Source organism: Heptranchias perlo, chromosome 29 (genome assembly GCF_035084215.1).
Source record: "Heptranchias perlo isolate sHepPer1 chromosome 29, sHepPer1.hap1, whole genome shotgun sequence".
NCBI lineage: Eukaryota > Metazoa > Chordata > Chondrichthyes > Hexanchiformes > Hexanchidae > Heptranchias > Heptranchias perlo.
The window spans coordinates 28353996-28379480 of NC_090353.1; the positions used below are offsets into that span (position 1 = coordinate 28353996).

Here is a 25485-nt window from a genome sequence, read left to right on the forward strand (position 1 = left end):
CCCCTCCAAAAATACAAGCTGTAAAAAAAAATCTAATTTGAACAGAATATACAGCACCAAAAAAGCTGTTAAATATATTTTTAAAAACTACCTGTAGATCTGCTATGGAAAACCGCAGGGCATGGACCATAGTTTGTAACGTCTATTTCTGGCATGCTAAGGTTGGACGGACAGGTACTTATGTCAAAAGTGGAGTTTCAGTTCAGTGTAAGATATTGCAAACCGGTAAGCATGCATCAGAACTGGGGATATAGAATAAATTAGTAGACTTCTGTGTTGATATCTGATATTTAGTTATAGTTGGTGGAAAAAAGGAGAAATGTGTGCTGTAGTAATATTGGTCAGCTGTGAAGTAAAGATAATAGTGGCTTATGAATAACAGTTAGAAAATGGCTCATTTTGATGGATAAATTTAATTACTGTTTTGTGTTATTAGATAATTTGGAGTTCATTCTCTTATCTATGTGCAGCAAATGAAGGGGACATCTGTTGGGTGGTAATCTTTGAAAATTTCCTATGAACTGCAATGTCATTTCTCAAGGGGAAGTTGAGGGCTAGAGAGTTTCTATGTCAAGGATGGTTTGAGTTAAGATCTGATAAGAAGTTGTGTCGAAAAAGACCCAGAAGCACAGTGGATATTGGCTGAAGCAGGATTTGGCAGTAGCGTGGGAAAGTAATTTAGTGAAAGCCTTTATGGGAAAAGTTGGTAGAAGCATCGGTAAAGAAATGGCAGGTGCTAGTGCAAATATAGTGCCTTATGTGAGTAATTGTAAACAATTTTACAACACCAAGTTATAGTCCAACAATTTTATTTTTAATCCCACAAGCTTTCGGGGGCTTCCCCCTTCCTCAGGTTTCCACACCGCCTGAGGAAGGGGGAAGCCCCCGAAAGCTTGTGGGATTAAAAATAAAATTGTTGGACTATAACTTGGTGTTGTAAAATTGTTTACAATTGTCAACCCCAGTCCATCACCGGCATCTCCACATTATGTGAGTAAGTCATTGGAGCCAAGTACATCACTCAGGGGAAAAGATTCTCATAAGTGCCTTCAGGGTAAGCAACTTTCTGTACCATTAAGGGAAAACCAACTTCAGCAACCCCACACAAAACCTATCCTTGTAGGTAAATTAAGGAAGAAATGGGTGAGGGGAGAGAGAGAGAGAGAGAGAGAGAGAGAGAGAGAGAGAAAAAAAAGCTTTTACACTGCAGTCCCAGGCAGCAAAAAGCATAGGAGAACCAGCAGAACCAAGATCAGGCATGTGGAGTAAGCCAATGGCAAGTAACAAAAATTTGGTTAAATATTTTGACTATGATTATGAGGGACAGAAACGTGACTGAAAGTGTTACACTTATGTTATCACCAAAATTCTAACTAATTATTCACCCAGCAAAAAATTGCTGACAAAGTCAGAATTTGCTGTAATAAATTTCAATTTTCCTTCAAATATTGGCCTTTTCTTGTCAAGAGCAATCTAAAATATTTGAAATAAATACATGCTCTTTGATCCTACTCTTGCCTTAACACTCACTGCTCACAAATCAGAGCTGTTGTTTGCTGCTGTGAAAGTCACCTTGGGCCCATTAGGTACCCTTGAGTTTTGTTCATGTAAAGATACCAAGCCATAATAACCTTCCCATAACTCTGTTATTGCCTCCATAGATCATAAAATTAAATTTTTTGGCAAAGCCATCAAATATTAAGCAATGATTTGCTAGTAAGGGCTATATCAGTACTGTATATTATAAATGACAGTTGAAGAATTCCAGCACTCCTGTAATTTTCCAAAAGAGACCTTGTTAATGTTCTTAAAACAAAACTCCTACAATCTTTGGATTACAAAGTAACACCTATGACTGCAATACCCATAAAGGTCACAAATTCTGAACCAATATTTTCATACAAAATATGCGCAAAGTCACGAAAAGCAGCAATGGGAAAGAATGAAATCCTGTCATACCGAAGATGTGAGCAAGGTCACAACATTAATTTATTAAACTTCTGTGAAATACAGTCCTTTGAATTGTAATTCAGCAACAATCCACAATAAATGGTTACTGGAATTATACTTTCAGCTTCAAACCAAGCCTAAATGTATGTAACAGGCTAAGTGTCACAATTCTCTGAACACTGTTAGGTAAGGGTACTAAAGGATATGGAGTCATGGCAGGTAAATGGAGTTGCAGTACAGCCATCATCTAATTGAATGGCAGAACAGGCTTGAGGGGCTGAATGGCCTTCTCTTGTTCCTATCTTCCAGTGGAAATTTTATCCCATCAGAAATACTGGATTTAAGTTACCAAGTGTAAAACACAAAACAGACAGGACTCAATTTAACAGTGAATCTGAAACAGCATTGCAAAGAAGTTAACAGTTATGATAAAAGTGATAATCCAGATTCCAGAAATACCTCTTGTTCAACATTCGACATGTGCGTGCACATTTATACCCAGTTTGTATCAGCATGTCAACGTGCTCACATTCAGATTGGATAGTAATAATCCAAAATAGTCACTGGACCAATACTATCAAACCAAGTCACAACGTACATAAGCTAAAAGGTTTTAGGAAAGGGAGACACTGAGGTTTCGGCTTGCATTGCTGAGTTTATGGGTTTCTAATGTTTAACAGCAGACAACAGAGATACAAGTATTACATAAGTGTAGCATTTGGCAAAGCAATACATTTTAAAAATCCACCATGTGGCATCGCAGACAAAAAAGCTGCAGGCAATGTTTTGTTTTGACTCTGGGTTATTGATCCATACAACATAATGCTCTGTGCAGTACAAGTGTCACGATCCTGTGCAGAGCAGCAACAAAATGGAGGGGCTTAATATGATGCAAAAGTCTGAAATTTGTGTTTTTTTTAAAAACCAGTTCTAGTTGAGAAGTTCAAATGACACTAAAAAGCAACACTCAGATTAGGTTATTATTAACAAATCCTAAAGGAAGGTTACAAAATGATTGCCAACCAGAGATTAAAAAGACTCCAAACAAGATGAGAAGAAAGTAGTGAAATTGGGGTGCTCCACACGCAATCGCAGCTTGATTGAAGGTACTTACCTTTGCTTCCTGCGCTGGAAAGCTGCGCAGTGGGCAGACTGTACAGGCGCATCGTAGGCTGTCAGCTGGAGGAGCCCCATTTAAAGGGGCAGTCCTCCACTGACAGATGCTGCAGAAAATAGGCAAAATTACAGCATGGAGCAGCCCAGGGGGAAGGCTGCTCCCAGGTTTAATGATGCCTCACTCCAGGTCTTATTGGATGGGGTGAGGAGGAGGGGGAGGACAGGGATCTTCTCCCCAGCGGGCAGGCGGAAGTAGCCTGCCTCTGCCACCAAGGCCTGGCTCTAGGTGGCAGAGGAGGTCACCTGCACCACCAACATATCGCCCACCTGCATACAATGCAGGAGGCGCTTCAATGACCCAAGTAGGTCAGCCGAAGTGAGTTCACTTACTCATTCCTACACTCCGTCTGCCACATCACTGCCTCCACCCCACATCTCCTTCTGCTCTGCCAACGCTACTCTATCACATCACTCCTCACACCCACTCAAAGCTCATCCTCATCTTACCTGCACTTACTCACCTCACTAGTACTCATCCCACCACTACCACTCAACACAATCCTCATACAATCTCATGGCTCTATCTCATACATCTCTTTCACAGTCAGCCACACTCAACCTGCCACTACCTGTGCTGCAGCCACAGGGCATGCATCACATATGTGCAGTAGGAAGCGTAAAGCAAACGTGTCATGAGCATGAAGGGGATGCACAAGGGTGTTTGAGGGTTTGTCATGGTTTTTAATTATATTTGATTTCTGATCAACTCACATTACATATTATATTGTCACCACTACTGCCATGTCTTTGCGAATCTTGTCTGGTTTGTGCAATAATGCCTTTCCTGAGGATCAATATGAAGACCCACAACTGATGCCACCCATTGTGTCACTGCAGAGTGGGTGTAGGTGTATTTGCAGGGCTCTTTTGTGCAGATGACTGAGAGACGTCGGTGATGTCCCCAGTGGCACCCTGGGAGGATGTGGAGAAGTTGTTGAGGGCAGTGGTGACTTTGACAGCGACAGGTAAGAAGATGGTGCTCGGGCCAGCCGGGAGCAGCTCGGCATGAAGGAGACTGCAGATGTTCACGACTACATGTAGTGATCTGAGCCTCTGTGTGCACTGCTGCTCAGGAAGGTCCAGGAAGCTGAGCCTCGGTCTTTAGACCCTGTGGCGAGGATAGTGCCTTCTGCGACGCATCTCTCTCTGCGGTTGGCCTCCCTCCTGCTGTGCAGGTAGATGTGTCACAGCACTGTGTTGTGGAGCTCCACGTGTCAGAGGTGGACGGCGTGGCCAGCGATGCTGTTCGTCCTCCGAGGAGGTCATGACTGCAGCTACGGCGGCCCCCATCTGGAAGATGTACGTTTGAGGGGGTCCGCAAGGTAGGTAAACGTGTCTGCACACCGGGATAAGTGTGCAAGTTTGTGAATTTTGTTCGGAGGAGGGTGGTGGAGGCCAAACTTTGTCCAAAGTGACAGAGTGGCCTCCTGCAATCAGGGTCTCCCACCCCCCCACCCACCTGTCAAATGGACCTCTGCAGCTGCCACAGGCTGATGGCTGCAACACGTCCATTTCAACCGGGAGTGTTTCCCCAATACGGGAAACAGTCTCAGTTGAGATGAAAATCCCATCCCTCCGAAAATATCATGTCAATCAGGTCTGCTAATGACCTGAACTATCAAAATAATTACCTTAAGTGGCATCCCGCCGGCAGTCCCGCATGCGGGGTCTGCGTGCGCATGTAAGCGCGTCACTGGGGAACCCGGAAGTGGGCGGGTTGGAGTCGGGCTCCGGACCCGCCCCGGGAATCCCCGATTTTCGGAGCCCCCCCCCCGCCACGAACTTGCCAGCTCGGAGGTCCAAAAATCGAGCCCAAAGTGTGGGATTAGCAAATTCAGGAAGTAATATGAAATAGCTGACCAGATGGTAGCAGGAGGTCTTCAGTCATCTGTCTCGGTGCCACTAGTTTGTGGCCTTCCTTGTGATCTCTGTCTCTTACGTGTCTTTTTTGTCATTTTCCATCCTTTCTGGGTCCAAATAGTTCCATTCTAATTTCTCTGGTCATCAGGTTAGTCAGTAGTTCTTCTAATCACCGCATTCCTCACACTTCACTCCTTCAGGTGTCTCAAAATTCTTCATTTTTTTTCTTTTCAGTACTATTTGGGGCCCAGGTGGATGCGCCATCGATCGATTAGAGGAATGAGTATATCGAGAGCTTTCATTTTTACTTTTAAGGAACATGAAACTGTCGACATAAAAATACAGTACAGTATGTGCAAACTTAAAAACTTCATGGGGCATCATTTTCTCAAGCACTCTTTCTATTACTTTCTGGTAAATGGCCATAATCAAGGCTTCTTAATAAAATCACTGGGTGCTTTAATTTGCCTATTGATTACATTTATTACTACCACCACATACTTGTAGCAGCAGAAAATTGGATTTTTACCACAAGATTTCTAAAGCTTGGGACTTTTTAAATGTCTGAATATTCCTTTCTTCAAACTGCAACTTATCATCAGCTCAAGCTGACACACTTAGTAGCACCTCTGAGGAACGTGCTCACGCTGACACTCTTTAGAGCAGGAAGCATCCAGAGGGAAGGCAGCGTGTGGAAGAGAGCGAAAGCTAGCAGCACTGTTTTAGGAGGCCGAGTCATCCAGGGGGAAATGTAATTCAAGATGTTCATTAATGGACCAGCTTGTTCAGTTATTTGAATTTGTATACAATAACTTATTAATCACACTACTGTACAGAAGCTAAGGCAAAAAGCATTACTGCCCAAGATTCTGTGGAAGGCCTCTTGAAGCACCATGTTTAGCTATAATTTAATAGTTGTATTAATCATACTGTATACCTTTCAGTTATCCATCTTTATCACTCTTTCTCAATCTTCTCAACTCCATTTTGTGTTTCAGTCCTACGAACAGCGGATGTTACAATCCAATACAGTCATGGGAGAGAATACAGTGCGAGAATTCAGAAGTTCCAAATTGGATACATCTTACAGAACTGTAAATCTGATGCCTATATTAGTGAACCATTTCTGATGTCCAGCACGGTCAGTTGGTGGCACAAATCAAAACTCCTGTTGGAGGAATAATGGGTATGAACAGGCTTGGCTGTGAGTGCTCTATAGTTGAGTAAGCCATCAGCCAATATTTGCTTTTGAGGCTCACACATAAAGAATGGTGTTGTACTTAATGACTGATGGAACATATAATGAATGGCCACTCAAGTGTAGCTCCTGACAGGAAGCTGCCACCGCACATGAAACACATCATTTGAAAGAAATTCAATTGAAAATGTGTACAAAGAAAATGAAGGCAAAAATCTGAAAGGCAAGACAGAATTTGGTACAATGGAGTTAATTATAATTATGGATATAATTGTGCCATGCACAAAAGCAAAAATCAGCTGTAAGCCACAATCTTAAGATTAGGAATCAATGTGAAGAACTTCATATTTTCTTATGTTTGCCAATTACATGTAGCAGGGACATTCAACCTTTTGGAGTTGGGTGCCAGGTACAATGGCTTACAATTCACCAAAAACTATCTTTCTTATTGTGCTTAGTTAAAATACGTGACATAAAATTGTACAAACAATTATTTTGCAACACATTCATATGGGAAAGCATGTGACACCAAGACGGGTTACATTACTTCCTGCTCGATGCTGCTTCCGGGTACTAACAGCAATACCAATATACTCTGATGTCAAATGAACTGCTGACTAATGACAATCAGGATTTACATTACCAATTATAACACTGCATAAGTTATTTCATAGAGTATTTGCTTAATTGCTGTTTGAGATGGTGAGGCAGGAATAAGATACTGGGAAGCACATTTTAAAATATTAACATCCATCTATACCTTCACCTCTATGCAATTCAAAGGCTCAAGTCCTACAATGTGGCTTCAACCCATGACCTTCTGACTATGCACCAGCACTACCACTGAGTCATGACACAAACTGAATGTCACAAATTATGTTCCAAAATGAAAGTACTGTACTTCAGGGAATTCTTTGCACTAAACCAAAAGCCACAATCTTAAGATTAGGAATCATAATGTAAAGAACTTCATATTTTCTTATATTTGCCAATTACATATACCAGGAACATTCAACTTTTTGGAGTTGGGTGCTGGGTCCAAATGTCTAAACCACTGAGTAGACCACATACGATTACCTAGAAATGAAAGCCCCAATAAACAAAAATTCACTATCGCCATACACAAAAAATAAAAACCCTCAGATCCACCAATCCTCCCAGTAAACTTAAACATTTGGAAGTTTCAGCTCTTTAAAGTTGCTCACCCAAAGGACTGGTAAAGATCGATGCTTAACAGTAAAAAGAATGTTCCCAATTGGTAAAAATCCAATATTTAGGAACCAACTCTATCCTAGGCCAGATCAAAGGAGATTTTGATCCACAGGTAAGCATCTTGGATACCTAACATACATCATTCAACAGACAAAAGAAAGGCAGTTGATATTCTCACAGGTAATTACATTGCATACAAATCATCCAGTGACTGATTCGAATTTTCCCTCCATTTCATTCTATGACGACAACAAAGAATGGAGTTAAGGGATCCTTCAACTGGACTGAATGGAGGAAGTTGCAGAAATAAATGTTGCATCATTCTTCACAATAGCACTTTGCAAGCACTATTACAACTGCAGCACAATTTTTATCATTATGAGTTGTGACTTCGTGGACTAAGCTACCACAATAGACAGAGAATCTGTTTAATTATTTGAGAACACAATGGGCTTCTAGTGTGGGCGATGCAGTGAAGTGACAACAGAATCATATTTACCTTAAACTGAGAACAAGGACTCAGATAAAATGTACTGGATAGGCCATTTCTCATTCCTACTGTACTTGATTCACTACCTACCCAGTTCAATTTTCCATTCCTGTCAATGTAGTTATTAACATGGAGCAATGTATTTAGCCCTTTAAAAGGATAATATATCTACAGTACCTATGATCTGCTTTTAATATACTTAGAATGCAAATAACTATGGCAACACAGCCAAACTGGGTGAGATCCTCATTCAAACAGCAGTTCAGCTGATAGTTCTGAATAACTTACGAATTGCTTCTGTGTTTATTTCAAAGCTTGCTACATTTATTTATCTCAAACAGAAACAGGTCGTGTGAACTGTCTTACTGTAATAAATATAGAAAGGGGTGTTTTTATATCCAAGTTTTTTTTAAAAAAGGTACAATACTTGCACTCTTTTTCAACACTGTGGCTAACTTTGATGAGAATACTCAAGGCCTGTCTAGCTAACATGTAAGCAGTTTCTATTAATAATTAAAAGGTACATCTCAGAGAACAAATCAAACCAGTATTTAAAATTCTCTTCTACAATAATGCAGAGCTTCCAGAACATAAACACCATAGCATATTATACACATTTCTACATTTTAAAAATACAACTGTATCATTTAAAAATGTTTCCTGATGAAATATTAACTGCAAAGATTCAAGGGAGTTGGCAACTTCTCCAATTAATTTTTCTTTATTAAAAATGGGGTGAAGATGATCCATGGCCCAAGCACGTGCCAAAGGTACAGCAAGGCTGAATTTTTCAACAGATGGCCCTCCTAATTTAAATAGGCTACTGGCACATGAAAAGCTTGACCTGTAGTATACTTGGATGGGGTGTAGAAAATCCAGCAGCTCTTAAAGGGCTGCAGTGCACCATTAAGAAGGAAGTTGTGAAGAAGTCAGAAAAATTGTCTAACTGTTCACAATGGTACAGCTAAGCATGTGGGAAATCCTTCTATTTTTGGATGATGAAAGGTTGGAGGTCCTCCTTCAGAAGGTGCACCAAAAGTGGGAAGTCTCTTGTGATGGAATGCAAGACTGAGGTGGCATGAAAACTTCACATCATTGTAACTCTTTCTTTCTATGGAAAGTGACTATTATGCATGATGTCTGCAGCCAATCCTGCAGCAGACAGTATGACTCAGTGACAGCTGTTATTGTGACAAATCCAGGTAGGTGTGGGTCCTAGGGTAGTGACAGGTACAGACCAAATGCCTCAGGTGTCATTGCACCTTTAAAAAGCTTGCTTGAGCAAACCAAGTCCCACAACTCAATGCACCCAGTTTATATGGATGCTGCACACTATAGGGGGGGCAACACCCGAAGTCAGAGAACTGAGCAGACATGTTTTAAATCATTTAAATGAGGCCCGCAAATGCTGGTAGCATGCCCTTATTTTTTGGCCCAAAATAGCCCACTGGAAAATTGGGCATAACACATATAGGGCACTAGAGATTGGGGCCAGATTTTCTGACCCAAACTCGCTGTAAGCAAGACTCCACGGCAGGGCCGAATAACCGGGGCCTAATACAAAAATATCCCTACGTAACTTGCCCTTTAGCGACTGATTAGACATTCCCTCAGCAGACAAGTTAAACACCATTACAATTTCTAACACTGTTCCATTGTTCAATATGTTTTTATAGACAGACATATCAGCTTTTGTTTCTCAAACAGGTCAGCTGAAAAAAGATAAAACATTCCACAAGCACCAGCTAACTGATGCGATCTGTGAAGTCAGCAGGTTAGATCTACAGAAATATAAATGATAGATTTTTCATGGTTATTCATGAAATGTTCCTTTCTTGACAGTTAATTCAAGTAAGTCTTTCACAACTGGATCAGTAGTTTGTACAGTAATAGGTTTATCTGGACTGACCTCATCCAACACTCAACTAAAAAAGGGAACAATTATTTCTGTGGGGTCTATTGGATTATGAGTGTATATTGGTCCAGAAATTGCTGGGAGCAGCAAACCAACAGTGCTCGCCACTCCATAGATTTATACTAACCCACTAACTTACCATGGTCTTTACTGGGTGCAATTCCTCGAATAGGAAGCGGAGAAGAGCCCAGCGTTAGTTCAAGCGAAGCTAGGGCCCGTGGGAGAGGCGAGAGGAGCACGCCCTCCCCTCGACCAATCAAACTGCAGCATCTTTGACAAGCTGCGAAACTGTTACTGCAGGCCTGGAACGTGAAATCCAGGAAGTGAAAGGTACAACATTAAAGTCATTGTAAAAACAGTTATAGACAGCGAAAAAAGAGAGGGTAAGAAATAACCGAATTAAATAAAAGAGACAGAAGGGAAAAGTAAAAAAAAAATCTATTTTTAATTTTTAAAAATTTATGACCAAAAACTATTAAAATGAGTAATGACACGCCACATTTTTTTAATTTAATTTTTAGTTGTCTGGCATTAGGACGCGCTGCATTATTAAGACTTAGTTTAGATCTAGTATTTTTAGATGTATCTGTTTTGTGGCGATATTACTTACTTTCCAGCTGGGCAAATGAGCAAGTTGGTGCTTTTTCAATGATTTCACTGATTGCAGCCGGCGATTTACCTTTAATTCAAAGCTGTCACATTGCAGGCGAACCAACAGGAGCAAGTTCCGGATTGCCGCGTTTCACTGCGCACGTGCAAACGCCAGAACTTACTCCTTGATTTCGCCACTAACAATGGTGAGCGCTGTTGAGCTCACTGTTCCTTTCCAAGCAATATCTGCCCCATATATTACGTTCCTTATGCCCTATTCAGCACTGGTAAAACATTTTGCAACCAAGTCGGTATTATTTACCAGTCTTTGGAGCTATATAAATTAAGATAACCAGGGTAAGTAGTCGCTTGTCTAGACCCTACCGAAACCTCCGCTACTCCATAAGTATTACTGGAGATAGTAGTATCATAGTAAGATGAAGCAGAAAAAAGGTGCATATGACAGATGTCAGGTTGATAACACAAGTGAGAACCAGGCTGAATATAGAAAGTTCAGTGGGGAAGTGAAAAAGGAAATAAGAGGAGCAAAAAATATGAGAATAGACTGGCAGCAAACATAAAAGGAAATCCAAAAGTCTTCTATAATCATGTAAATAGTAAACGGGTAGTAAGAGGGGTGGAGCTGATCAGGGACCAAAAAGGAGATCTACTCATGGAGACAGAGATACTAAATGAGTACTTTGCATCTACTGTTACCAAGGAAGAAGATGCTGCCAGAATCTCAGGAAAGAAAGATGTAGTTTAGATACTAGATGGGCTAATAATTGATAAAGAGGAGGTACTAGATAGGCTAACTGTACTTAAAGTAGATAAGTCACCCAGTCTGGGTGGGATGCATCCTAGGTTGCTGAGGGAAGTAAGAGTGGAAATTGCAGAGGTACTGGCCATAATTTTCCAGACATCCTTAGATACGAGGGTGGTGCCAGAGGACTGCAGAATTGCAGATGTTACACCCTTGTTCAAAAAAGGGTGTAAGGATAAACCCAGCAACTACAGGCCAGTCAGTTTAACCTCATTGGTGGGGAAACTTTTAGAAACGATAATCCGGGACAGAGTTAGCAGTCACTTTGATAAGTGTGGACTGATTCGGGAAAGTCAGCACGGATTTGTTAAAGGCAAATTGTGTTAACTGACTTGACTGAGTTTTTTGATGAGGTTAAAGAGAGGGTCGATGAGGGCAATGCGGTTGATGTGGTGTATATGGACTTTCAAAAGGCGTTTGATAAAGTGCCGCATAATAGGCTTGTCATCAAGACTGAAGTCCATGGAATAAAGGGGGCACTAGCAGCATGGGTACAAAATTGGCTAAGTAACAGGAAGCAGAGAATAGCGGTGAACGGTTGTTTTTCGGATTGGAGAGAGGTGTACAGTGGCGTTGCCCAGGGATCGGTACTGGGGCCACTGCTTTTCTTGATATATATTCATGATTTGGATATACAGGGCACAATTTCCAAATTTGCAGATGACAAAACTTGGAAGTGTAGTGAACAGTAAGGAGGATAAAGATAGACGTCAAGAGGATATAAACAGGGTGGTGGAATGGTCGGACACATGGCAGATAAAATTTAACACAGAAAAATGCAAGGTGATACATTTCGGTAGGAAGAACGAGGACAGGCAATATAAACTAGAGGGCACAATTCTAAAAGGGGTACAGGAACAGACAGATGTGGGAGTATATGCGCACAAATCATTGAAAGTGGCAGGGCAGGTTGAGAAAAGCGGTTAAAAAAGCATACGGGATATTGGGCTTTATAAATAGAGGCACAGTGTACAAAAGCAAGGAAGTCATGATGAGCCTTTATAAAACACTGGTTTGACCACAACTGGAGTATTGTGTCCAGTTCTAGGCACCGCACTTTAGGAAGGATATGAAGGCCTTGAGAGGATGCAGAAAAGATTTACAAGAATGATTCCAGGGATGAGGGTGTTTAGTTACGTGGATAGACTGGAGAAGCTGGGGTTATTCTCCTTGGAACAGAGAAGGTTGAGAGGAGATTTGATCGAGGTATTTAAAATTCACATCGTTCACCTGACGAAGGAGGTAGCCTCCGAAAGCTTGTGAATTTAAAATAAAATTGCTGGACTATAACTTGGTGTTGTAAAATTGTTTACAAATGAAAGATCTAGACAGAGTAGATAGAGAGAAACTGTCCCCATTGGTGGAAGGGTCAAGAACCAGAGGACATAGATTTAAGGTGATTGGCAAAAGAACCAAAGGTGAAATGAGGAAAAACTTTTTTTTATGCAGGGAGTGGTTCTAGATCTGAAATGCACTGCCGGGGGGGAGGGGGTTGTAGAGGCAGATTCAATCATGGCTTTCAAAAGGGAACTGGATAAGTACGTGAAAGGAAAAAACTTGCAGGGCTACAGGAATAGGGTGGGGGAGTGGGACTAGCTGGACTGCTCTTGCATAGAGCCGGCATGGACTCAATGGGCCGAATGGCCTCCTTCCATGATTCAATATAGATTCAGGTGCTAGTCTGTCATAGGAACACGAGCAGGCCATTCAGCCCCTCGTGCCTGCTCCGCCATTTGATAAGATCATGGCTGATCTGTGATCTAGCTCCATATATCTGCCTTTGGCCCATATCCCTTGTCATCTGTGGACCTTTGCACTAAAGGATTACTAAGTAAGTGAGAGGGTTGTCCTGTAAGGATTAAGTAGAATGGGCCTGTACTCTCTGGAGTTTAGAAGAATGAGAGGTGATCTCATTGAAACATACAAGATTCTGAGGGGGCTTGACAGGGTAGATGCTGAGAGGTTGTTTCCCCTGGCTGGAGAGTCTAGAACTAGGGGGCATAGTATCAGGATAAGAGGTCATCCATTTAAGACTGAGATGAGGAGGAATTTCTTCACTGAGGGTTGTGAATCTTTGGAATTCTCTACCCCAGAGGGCTTGGATGCTGAGTCATTGAGTATATTCAAGGCTGAGATAAATAGATTTTTGGACTCTAGGGGAATCAAGCGATATGGGGATCAGGCAGGAAAGTGGAGTTGAGGTTGAAGATCAGCCATGATCTGATTGAATGGCGGAGCAGGCTCGAGGCCTGCTTCTGCTCATTTTTCTTATGTTCTTACGTAAAGCCGTCTGCATTGAAGCCATTATTGACCTAGTTCTGATTTATAACTCAGAACTTTTTGTGCTCAACTTTCCCTACACTGAACAGTAATTGTGCTAAATTTAAAAAGAATCATGACACTAATATTCATCATCATGGAAATTCCAATTGCATCAGCCCAGAAAAATGTCCGCCGACCATTGCTGAAGCAAGTAAACTGGTCGAGAACTTGCTGTGCGTTTACACAGCAATGCCTCGTCAGGGAATCATTAAATTCCTGTTTGAGACAATTTTATACACTAGTTTTCATGTCAAGTGATCGCACACTTGTACATCGAATAGTGAAACACACGCTAAAGGGCTACTCAATTACATTTTAAACTGTGGGTATCTGCAAAGATGTTGACATTGCTGAACTACGGATACAAATCTGAAGTGAGTTCTTAGCCTTGTTTCTAACTGCCACAATTTAGCAAGAAGATGCCACTACAAATACTGATTGACATAAAATGTTTAACTTTATACAGTAACCTTAAATCCACGTTCCAACACTTAAAGTCAACACCGCGTTTGCTTTGCAATAACCACAAAGGGAACTACAAAATTAAGACTCCGAGCTAAAAACGGAGACACGCACATTAAAGCCTACTAGGAATAAGATAATTGAGTACAGATGAATGACTGTCGCTTTAACCGGCCCATAAAATTACATGGTTGCAAGAGCAGATGCTAAGCTCCATGTTCACGTGTCAGATTTTGTTTGACAATCGCTCCTGTGAAGCGCTACGAGACGTTTTACTACATTATAGGTGCTATATAAATGCAAGTTGTTGTGGATGAGGTTCCAGGTTGTTTAGAACCGCTCTATTTCGAAAGGCGAAGGGAACCGGGGGCGTTTGGTGGCGCTGGGTCGCCGTCCCTAGAAACAGGCTCAGACCGGTTATTCCGGCAACGACCGGGCGTGAATAAAACAAAACCGATCGAGGGCGGCGATGGCTCCTCTCCGGCCGCCGGTGAAATGTTCGGATTTAAAAAAAAAATCGGCCCTTTCGGTTTAATCCAAAGGTAAAGTGCGGCGTTTAATCCCCTTCTGTGGTGGAAAGAACAAAAAGAAAGAAAGGAGGCCTCGTCCTCATTTAAAAACACGACACGCGGCGGTCCGGCCAACGGCTGATGAAGGTGGAAAATGTATTTGAACTTTCAAAATGTTTATGATTTAATTAAATTTAACCAAACCTATCGAGAGGAGGGGGAGGGGGGGACTATTGAACGCGACGAGGAGTTTTATGCCCCTTACCTGTGTAAGCGCTCGCACTGTAAAAGAGCAGCATCAGGATGCCGAGAGTCGTCGTCGTCGACCCCATTTCGGTGTTTGTGGCTCTTGCTGTTAGTTGTTAATTTTTAGTCAGAGCCCGCTGCTGCCCTTGTGCTTCCTCTCCTTCGCCGCTTCTGTGTCCTCTGGCTGCTCTTCGCGGTCAGCCGGTGCAATCTCCCCCCGCGCGTCGTCGTCGCCGCTGCCGACGTGAGCGACGTGCGCGAGGGCGACAGGAAGCGAGTGATTGACAGTAGGCGGGTTATGGGAGGGTGGAGGGACAGCAAGCAGGACTGGGCACGGTGATCAGGAGAACAAAGTGGGTGGAAACTAGGAATCGGCAGGACCAGGGCGTTGTTGCATCAGTTTGTAATCGGGCAGCAAGGAGGAGAAATCAGCAGCAGGCTGTTGCATCCGTCTGGGGAGGGGAAGAGTAAGTACCAGCACCTTGATATGTGGGGGGAGATTACTGTATCAACCTGTTATTAGGTGCATAAAAGGATGTAAGTACCTCGACACGGAGTATTATGTCTACTTGTAGCCGAATGAACAAAGGATTGCTATCTTCTGCTGGATAGTGGCTTGTACAGCTTGGTGAGGATAGGATTTAGTTAGATTCTGACTCCCCTCTGCAGCCAAATAGCTGCTGACAGGATGGCCACTCGGCATATACCAGAGAACCACTGGAGCCCGTGGAAGTGTAGCCCAGCCTGAGTTCGTGCCATTAGAATAGGAGGGCACGAAATTGGAGAATAAAAATACATTTTAGAAAATTGGTTGTCAACCTCTACTATAATGTGCTAGAGCTGTCAAAACTGACTCACTTTGAGTGAGACTCCCGTGTTCATTTAAAAATGTGGTTTATTTTCATCCATCTCACTCTTAAAATAAGTATTGCTCTCGGGTTAATCTGTAACACTTTTTTTGGATATAAATCTCATTCTCAATATTTCCCCAGTATTGACTGCTCTGATCATTGCTCCATTGAACTGTCCTTTCAAGCTCTAAATATGGCAACCTATACATTTGTCCTACTCTGCATCATCGCAGTGTTAAAATCAATACCCATTGCACCATCTGCTACTACAATTCAATATTTCCAGGATCTCCAAACAGTGGAACTGCTTAACTCCATCCCTCAGTTTTCACTTCCTTTTACAATTTACAACCCAAAATTAGCATAATCTAAGCACTACTTCTTGATTTGCAATCTTTTCTTCTATTAATTGCCTTCACTTCTGCTTTGCAATTTAAAAAAAACTAATTGCCAGTGATCATAAAATTTGCAGTACAGTGAATGCAAATAGATGGAGATGAATTTATTTCAGAGAATGAAACTGACATAAATTAACTGATCTTAAAAAAAATTTAAATCTGACAATGAGACTTCCAGAATAATTCAAATCAAAATATGCCAGATTTTAATTCTGAATATAATTTTTAAAAATATTTTAATGAAATAAAGGCACACATTTTTTCAGCTAAATATATTTGGTAAACTTAAGGCAAGCAATATTGGACTTATGAAATCTCGTCTTTGTACGATACTCCCAATTTTCTCTTCTAATGAAGATGGTGACTCATCCTGGAGCAGTTTGTCCAGGTGCCAGAAATGCTTTGTTGCCATTCTTACTGTGTGTATCTAAACAATGAGTGTCAACAAACTATTCTGGGAGGCATCACAGCCAAGCCCAATTGTGTACTCACCCAGCATCCTTGCATGTTTCCAGCAGAAGTCAACACATTTTATTTTTATTATTAATTATATTGGCACGGTATTCTTTTTTAGGCACCCTGACGGCTTTCAACTGGACCTGTGAAGCTAAATTTTGTACAGCAGCATTGGTTAGTTAAATGTCCTGTGGCTCCCATCACTTCCAAACAGATCTCACACTTTGAAATGCCCTATAAAGAAAAATAACATGAAAGCAACACTTTTAAGAGAAAATATCAGCTAATCAGGCTTTTTTGTATCTTTTGGATTGCTCAACCTTTTCTTCTGCAGATAATTAAGCAACTTGTATGACACTGTTATTCCAAGATGCAGCATGTAGCCTTGTTATGCAATGTTTGTGGTGTTGACTACAATCAAACATTAAAGGGAATTAAGCTTAGCAAAGTATACTATTATCCAATTATACTAACAGCAATGCAGGGAATCTTAATTATTATATTACTGATTTGAACATCGAGGAAAAAATCATAGTAATGACACAGATAGTGGCTTAACTTGAAAATAAAATCAGTTTGTTCATCTTAATGTCAGATAAGAACCCTACTGTGATCAACACTGGTAGAGTTGTTGATACATTCTAACACAACTTTTCCATGAGTCCCAGTAATTTCACAAGTGATGTCTTACTGTTTGTCCTTTGGGTGATAATAAGTGATATGATTCTAGTGCATCTGAGTAGGTGAATTGAAACCTCTGACAGCTTGGTGTATTAAATAAGAAATGCTAGTTTCAGGCTACTGTAAGTCTGGTTTCCCTACTTTTGGTGGCAGAGAAAGATGCCCCTTGATTACAATGTAACTAGAAGCACCACTCAGCAAGATACAGTTGGTTGGTTTCCCCTCGTATATCAACAGTATATGCATGTTCTGGAGCCCGGAAACAACTTCAGATTATAAAAAAAAATTATTGAAGACAGCAGAGTGCCAGTAAATCTCGTTTTGTAGCCATTGTGCACTCAAATGTGATCTGCTGCCTAATTGCTATGTAAGTAACTAAGCAGGAGTGGAATGGTGCGCTGTGAGAATGTGTGATTCCCATGCCAACAGCTTAGGTATTCAAAGAAATATATAGTGCACAACCGATGAAATTTGACAATTTATTAAAGCTTGTGATGCTTTTATACACTTTAGGTACCTGTTTGACAATAGTACCTTCTTTATAATGGTGCGAAGCTGGCAGCACTGAGCTATGATGCTGACTACAGCGCACCACAGTGCACTTGGGAAAAGCGGAGCTATGGATATGTGTACGTATGAGGGTCAATTTTGCGAGACTCCACTGCCGACGTGAACCTCACTAACGGAGACAGTAGTTCTTGGTTGGATCCACGGGCCCATTCGCCCAATGCATAGTATGCAGCATTTTGTTATGAAAAAATTGGTACACTTTCTTGAGGCCAGCAAGCACAAGCTTCACTAGAGCTTGAAAATGGGCTAAGATTTAACATGTTTTTTTGCACCCTTGTGGGCATCAAGACTGGTCCGATCAATCCTATAATATTACAGTAGTTATGCTGCTGAAATCTCAAGGTTGTATTTTGTACTGTAACATTAATGTCATACATGACTAACATTTTTTTTAAATTTCAAAATAAAGTTAAAACATTTTAAAAGCTTTATTTCTTCCCTGCCATTTGTCTTTTTTTCCTCTTTTATTCTCCCTAACTTTTCTTCTATGTAGGTGGTTAGTATACCAAACAGGACTGGTTCCCAAATAGCTCTGGGAGGCAACAGTAGGGGTTCTACAATTGATGTTTGTGCCACTGAGTTAGGGGAAAAGTAACCAAGCATCTTTCTTCTGATCCCTTTCTAGTGACCCCTGTTGGAAGTCCACATGTGTGGATATTTGGTCAGAACAGGGTGTAATGCCTCCCATCGTCTAATCATAGAATCATAGAAATTTACTGCACAGAAGGAGGCCATTTGGCCCATCACGTCTGTGCCGGCTGAAAATGAGCTATCCAGCTTAATCCCACTTTCCAGCACTTGGTTCGTAGCCCTGTAGGTTAATAGGCTATTGCCTAACTTTCTAGGTACACATATGAAGAATGGTCACTTGGGTGAGATGCCAGCGGGCAATCAATGCCTGTGGCTCTCTACCCTAGCATCTTGTTACATCTTTCCTCACCTTCAAAATACTCTTGAAAATCTATCTGATGGATTACATCTTATGTCATCTCTCCTAACTCTTCTCTTCATTCCTGCTGAGTGTCCATTGTGAAGTGTTTTGGAACATTTTGCTTTGCTAAAGTCAATATATAAGAATAATTTATTGTAGTCATAAATTTGGCTCTGAAATTATACAGTAGGATACTTGAGTACATGTTTTATCTGAAGTTCTTTTATCTCTTATCTCTTATTTTAGCAGAGACATTAATCTGTTAAAAATAAATGCGATAACCTCTCATACACCAGGGTCCTTGATTTTTTTTTCTGTCCTACTTTATACAGCCTTTGTAACTTTGTTTAAAGCATTTGAACTAGAATTATAGAAAGCAACAAGAACCTGAAGGTGACAATTACAATTCGGTTTGGCACTTCAAACACAGCTTACCTATAACAATTTAGAACAGCTTCCTATAGTACATTGTTACAGCTGGCAGGACGGCAGGAAACAACCCCCACCACTCAAGCCTATGTTTCCTCAAGATCTATTTATATATTGAGGAGATTCACTGAAGTACACAGTAGGGATGGTGCCAAGCACTGTGTTAAAAGTACATATATATATAACACCACTTCAGTTGCATGTTATTTTTGTTTGGGTATTTTTAATTACTACCTCAATGGGTTTTTCCAACCCAAAGTCGATTTCTTTGGTACTGCTGCCTGGTTTATTTTTTAACTTTTTAAAACAATTATGAAATTGCTTCCATCTCATTTCCCTTCTCATTCCAGTTAGTTCACTTTAAATGTATGATCTATGACACATTTTATGGTTGAATAAGAACTGCTATCCGTATCCTAATATAAAGTATTCAGGTCAGCAGCACTGAGAATGAGCTTTGGGATGGTAAACACATTACAATATCCCTCATGCAACAGATGATTGATGAGAGTCTCGGGCTAGATAAGATGAAATGGAAAGTCCTCTACACATGCTAACCTTGTGAAAAATTACTAATGTGACCACTGAATCTGCATGCCGTACCTAGCCTCTAATAGAGATTTTGCCATGCTTTAGTTTAGCATTTGAATCAAATAGAATAATGCACTAGAGGAGACAACTGTTTCTCTTCACCTTTATGGACATATTTGGGGTGATTGGAAATATAGGGCTCAATTTTGAAATGGTGGCGGGTTGGCAGCGGTGGGTGGGGGGGCGGGGGTGAAGGTGCTTGTGGCAAAACCGAATTTTAAAAAAAACTTACCGTTTCTGGCACGATCGCAATGTAATTGATGGTAATTAAAGTGCTTTCCAGGTTTCGCGCCCGGCAGCCAGCCTGATTGACAGGCTGGCTGCTCACAGGAGCTGCAATGCCGAGGGAGAGAAAGAGAGACAGTGAGACGTCATCCGGTGCTGGAACAGAAGATCGGGGGTGGGGAGGGGGAGAGTGGAAGATCGAGGGTGGGGAGGGGGAGAGTGGAAGATTGGGGGCGGGGGGGAAGAGAGTGGAAGATCGTGGGCAGGGGGAAGAGAGTGGAAGATCGTGGGGGGGGGGAAGAGAGTGGAAGATCGTGGGGCGGGGGGAAGAGAGTGGAAGATCGTGGGGGGGGGGAAGAGAGTGGAAGATCGTTGGGGGGGTGGGAAGAGAGTGGAAGATCGTGGAGGGGGAGAGAGTGGAAGATCGTGGAGGGGGAGAGAGTGGAAGATCGGTGGCGGGGGGAGAGAGTGGAAGATCGGTGGCGGGGGGAGAGAGTGGAAGATCGTGGTGGGGGGAGGAGAGTGGAAGATCGTGGGCGGGGGGAAAGAGAGTGGAAGATCGTGGGGGGGGGGAAAGAGAGTGGAAGAACGTGGGGGGGGAAAGAGAGTGGAAGATCGTGGGGGGGGGGAAAGAGAGTGGAAGATCGTGGGGGGGGGGAAAGAGAGTGGAAGATCGTGGTGGGGGGAAGGAGAGTGGAAGATCGTGGTGGGGGGAAGGAGAGTGGAAGATTGTGGTGGGGGGAGGAGGGTGGAAGATTGTGGTGGGGGGAGGAGGGTGGAAGATCGTGGGGGGGGAGGAGGGTGGAAGATCGTGGGGGGGGGGAAAGAGAGTGGAAGATCGTGGGGGGGTGGGAAAGAGAGTGGAAGATCGTGGGGGGGGGGAAGAGAGTGGAAGATCGTGGGGGGGGAGGAGGGTGGAAGATCGTGGTGGGGGGGAAAGAGAGTGGAAGATCGTGGGGGGGGGGAGAGTGGAAGATCGTGGGCGGGAGGAAGAGAGTGGAAGATCGTGGAGGGGGGGAAGAAAGTGGAAGATCGGTTGGGGGGGAAGAGAGTGGAAGATCGGTTGGTGGGGGAAGAGAGTGGAAGATCGAGGGGGGGGTTGGGAGAGTGGAAGATCGGTGTGGGGGGGGAAGAGAGTGGAAGATTGGAGAGGGGCACATCGGAGCAGGGTGGAAAGGTAGGTTGATTTTGTGTTTTAACTTTGTGCAGTGGTTGATTATTTAATTTATTTTGTTTCTTTTTTGCCTGATCCAGCCCTTCACCCTGGTTTCACCAGCGTGAATCAGAAGCCATGGGAAAGCCACCCAGGTAAGTTTAAAAATCGTTATAACAACCTAATATGTCACAAGTAAAGTGCCTTAAGTACCTCAATGAGGTACATTTGGTTCTTTAACTATCATCCCACCGGCTTTAATTGCTGGCGGGACTTCCGGATTCGGGATGCCTGCGTGCACACAGGTGTGTCTGTGGGAAACTCGGAAGTTGGCAGGTTGGAGCCGGCTTCCGAACCCGCTCTGCATTTCTGCAATTTTCGCAGCCCCCAACGCACCCGCAATTTAGGTTTAAAATTGAGCCCATAGACGTAGGAATAACTACCAAATAAAATCCTTGTTTCACATTTATGAATCTCTCCACAGCTTTGTCCCATCCTATCTCTACAACCTCCTCCAGCCCTGTATCCAAGCCCACGCCCTCAAGTCTTCTGGCACTGGCCTCCTGTACATCCTGTCTTCAGAGTCAGGTGGGACCCAACTCTAGAGTTTTGCTGTTAATAATCATCACCATGAAAGGGAAATGCAAAAATGACAGTACAACTGCCCCCTTAATTTCTTGACTCAAGCAATCAACTTGGACTCTGTTCCATATCCACAATATGCTTTACTGTATTTCTAGTTGTACTTCACACTTATTAGGCAGGACTTTAACTGAAAAACAGGTGAGTTGGGGGGGGCGGGGGTGCATTGAAAGTTCCAACAATTTCAGACCCGCCCATTTCCGGTTTTCACCGGGGCGGGACGAGGGACGGACTGCAGGCCTCCATTTTTTTCAGGTTTTGAGATTGCATCCCCTGGGGGCTGGGATTCCTGGGCCTTCTTCACACCAAGTGAGAGGAGGCGAGAAGGTCCGAATTTGCAGGTAAATGCCTTTCTGGCACAGCCAGAAGAGGAGCCGGAGGAGCAGGAGTGCTTCCCCCGGGACCAACAAGCCTACCTGCCTACAAGCCCTTCCCGGTGACTGACACCCATGCCCCCCACCCCCCATCCATACGATCTAAGACTTACCTGAAGACTTACTTTTCATGTCCTCTTCCTTGCTCTGCTCCAGTCCAACTGACAATCAGGCCGGCCTGACGGCAAACTGACAAAAAAAGAATAAAAGACATCCTTACCTCAAAATCATAAGGACGTCCAGGAAACCCGTACTTCTGGGTTTCCCGTCCGCGATTCGACCCCCTGCCGCGCCCCCCCCCCCCCGCCTCCACTTTCCCGGCTCAGAGTCAAAATCCTGGGCATTGATTCTTATTTAGCGTTTCACGCTTCTGCAACAAAACTCATATTTCTTCAGGGAGGGAGGAGGACTGTGGGGAGGGCGAGGGCGTTACAGAGCCTCCCGGTTGGGAGAGGGAGAGGCAAGACTGCGGCAGGGAGGAGGAGCCCTCCTGCTCGTGGACCCCAAGGTGCCAAAAAATTAAAAATTGAACTCCCCTAAGCCGCTTCTGGCCACACTGCTTCCTCACGTCAGGTTTCACTGGCGGCTTTGGCATTGTGCGGGCCTCCCACGGTTTGAAGTTAAAATCGCGTCATGGCACAGATGACGTCATCAGGCTGCGATTTTCATAATTTAATTAGGCCTCAGGCGGGCGGCCTCCACACTGCTAGAATTCCAGCAGTTAAAATGGCAAATCCCCCGACCGCCATTTTAATCACCCATCCACCCCGTGGGCTAAGTTTAAAATCAGGCCTTGTATCTAAGCACTCAAATCTTTATTTATTGGATTGCATATGTGTATCATATAATGAGGGCATAAGCAAAGAAGTCTGTTCCAGGGATTGAAAACACATGACCAGTCTTATCAGTAGTCGAGGGATTAACAACCTGCTTCCACCTTTATCAACAACCTGTATATGTCCTTGATATCAACCGAGTAGTCTATTATTAGGCAGGCGTTTTACTCCATGTTTGTTAAATAATTGAAGTGTACAACAATGTCAAGATTTTGAGAAGTGCAGTCCATGCTTTACACTTTGTTTTCTCTGATCCTTTGCTGTCCAGTTTTTCATCTGAGCTCTTTTGTTACTGTTTTTCTACAACAATATTTCCTTTTATAATGAGGTATGTACCTCTCTAATTATAAAATTGCATTAGGAGAGATTTTTAAACTTTGCTGTGGTCCCCTGAATGGTCAATAGTATTATCAATGAGTACAATAGTACAAAAATGTGTTAGGTACCATTTATAAAGTAAATCAGAAAATGCTGGAAATGCACTTCACGCCAGATATTCCCTCCTCCTACCTTGCTTGGTTGCATTTATGACTGCAGCAGTTAACAGCCAATACTGCAGGCAAATATGCCTTGCTTAAATTTCTGCTTCAGCAAAATGAAGCCCTCATGCAATGTGTAATATCTAAAGGTTGCTCAGCCAAATGAATCTGCTGAAATCGTTGCAGAAAAAAACAGCAAGGCAACTTTAAGAGAAGTTTCAAAATAGGCTGGGCCGGTTTCACAGAGACGTGTGAATTTTCTGTGAGTGAGGATGTTGCTGTGGGTGGAATCTCATCTGAAGTCAAAACAATCTGGCACGGGACCTTATTAGCACAATTCTACCATGTAAATGAGGGTTAGTCCAGTTTACAGCAAGGTCTACTTTGTGGTAGGGAAAATGGCCATCAGAAAATTGGGTGCACAAGATCAGTGGCTCAATTTTTGGCCCTGCTTATGCTGCTACCAACATTCCACAATATGTGCAGAACTGTGGCAAATTTACCCTTATTTGCATTCTTTTTCAGTTAATTTGATATTTAATAGGTAATGTTCGACAATGAAGCTATAAGATGATCTGTGTAATGTACAATATTGTATATTTCAACCATGAAAAAACACGTTTACTTGTAGTCACTTTACACTGTAACACTCTCTTGTCATAAATGAACATCAATTGCATTTTTGCCAGCGAAATCTAACTTTCAGTCAAACTGGAGCTAGACCTACTGGCCAAACGCCAGACAAACAGATCAGTGATTAAGGGAAAGATTAATGGTTAGCATTACAAAGCATACAGGCCCTGAAATTCTGATGGCTTGGTAGAGCAAAAACCCGGTGGATCTATCGAGGGGGTGTGGAATTGGAACCTGGGAAGGAGAGCTGATTCACTGGTTTTATGCTTCATTTAAGTTCTGTCCTAAATTCTGCCAGAAGTGAGGAAAGGTGTTAGATGCACCTGCCCTAGCTAAGGTGCAGCCAGGAAAATGATGGGTTTAGGCCAGGATGACATCGTCAGTCCTAAATTCTGTCATTTTCACCCTAGGATTTGTGCCAATCTAACTGAATGGTACTATAAAATAGGTAACTTTTAACAGCAAATGAGGAAGGGTGATACCTAAAGATGAATTTCTGTGTTTCATTGTGCTGTTAGATAAGACACATTACTTTAGATTGGTCTTTTATCAATTTTTTTTCTTTTTATTGACAAAACTGGCTTTATTTAGAGAACTCTGTCAAGACTTTCTTGTTTGGGTAATTTCCTTATAATGAAGGGAAAGGCTGCAAGATGTTTTTCCCCATGGAAATTCCCATCTAAGATTTATTTGTTTAAGGAGGAGGAGGAACACCAGGCAAACCCGGAAGCCAGGCTCATAAGGTTGCAACGCAGGAAACCTAGACTTCCAACAGTCCCAACCCTAGAAGATAATTCCTCAATCTATCAATGGAGTTAAGCTTGAGGCAGCCTCTGTTCTGAGGGACATGTGCAGAAGTCCCTAGAGCTGTCCTCACTCCAGGATTCTTTGGATTATAGGGACATCCTCTTTGATTGTGCCACAATGGATAATACTGGTCTCTGCCTCCATACCTGTCATGGTGAGGTTTCCGTGAACATACATTGCAGGATGCTTTATCCATTTAATTTCAGCCTTCTAAGTACAACAATAGCCACCGTGCACACCCTGCCACTTGTAGATGAAAATCAACCAGTGACTTAATCAGCAATAGTCTTTTAGTACCAGAAAGTTTAGAAGAGTCTGGCAATTTGTAACACAGCTTAACATGCATCTCTCCCTTTCCTTCCTGCCCCCTCCCCACCCACCTGCATCTGCCTCCTATCCTCTCCCTTCCCTTGGTTCAGTTATCTCCGAACTTGCTTGACTTGAAAAGTGTCCTTGGCCTTGACTCCGTTGTGTGCAATACCACGGGAGATCAACTAGTATAAAATAAAAATGCAAAAAAGGAACAGGTTTTAATGAAACCAGCTTGTGCACTGGAGTACAATAGTCCTGATTCTTATGCCCTACAAATACAGTGACTGAACTATTTATCAAAGCCCTGCCATTGAGAGCTTTTTATAATGCAGGCCTGCAAGATCTGTGAAGTATGTAGGTCAA

General features: G+C 42.6%; 2 protein-coding genes across 4 annotated transcripts in view; one reads left to right on the top strand and one right to left on the bottom strand.

The window, feature by feature from the left end:
• bsg (basigin) overlaps positions 1 to 14996 on the bottom strand; it is a 37372-nt gene extending 22376 nt beyond the window's left edge. For 2 of the 3 annotated variants that reach the window (XM_067968363.1, XM_067968365.1), the window contains exon 1: positions 14774 to 14996. In XM_067968363.1, coding sequence (XP_067824464.1) covers positions 14774 to 14840 — 67 coding nt within the window. In that variant the 5' untranslated portion in view covers positions 14841 to 14996. The remainder of the gene's footprint in view (positions 1 to 14773) is intronic. The other variant, XM_067968362.1, reaches the window with a different exon arrangement.
• A 6260-nt stretch (positions 14997 to 21256) lies between these two features.
• LOC137299689 (sperm microtubule associated protein 2-like) overlaps positions 21257 to 25485 on the top strand; it is a 142300-nt gene continuing 138071 nt past the window's right edge. Inside the window, exons 1-2 of the mRNA XM_067968628.1 lie at positions 21257 to 21261; positions 21524 to 21627. Coding sequence (XP_067824729.1) covers positions 21257 to 21261; positions 21524 to 21627 — 109 coding nt within the window. The remainder of the gene's footprint in view (positions 21262 to 21523; positions 21628 to 25485) is intronic.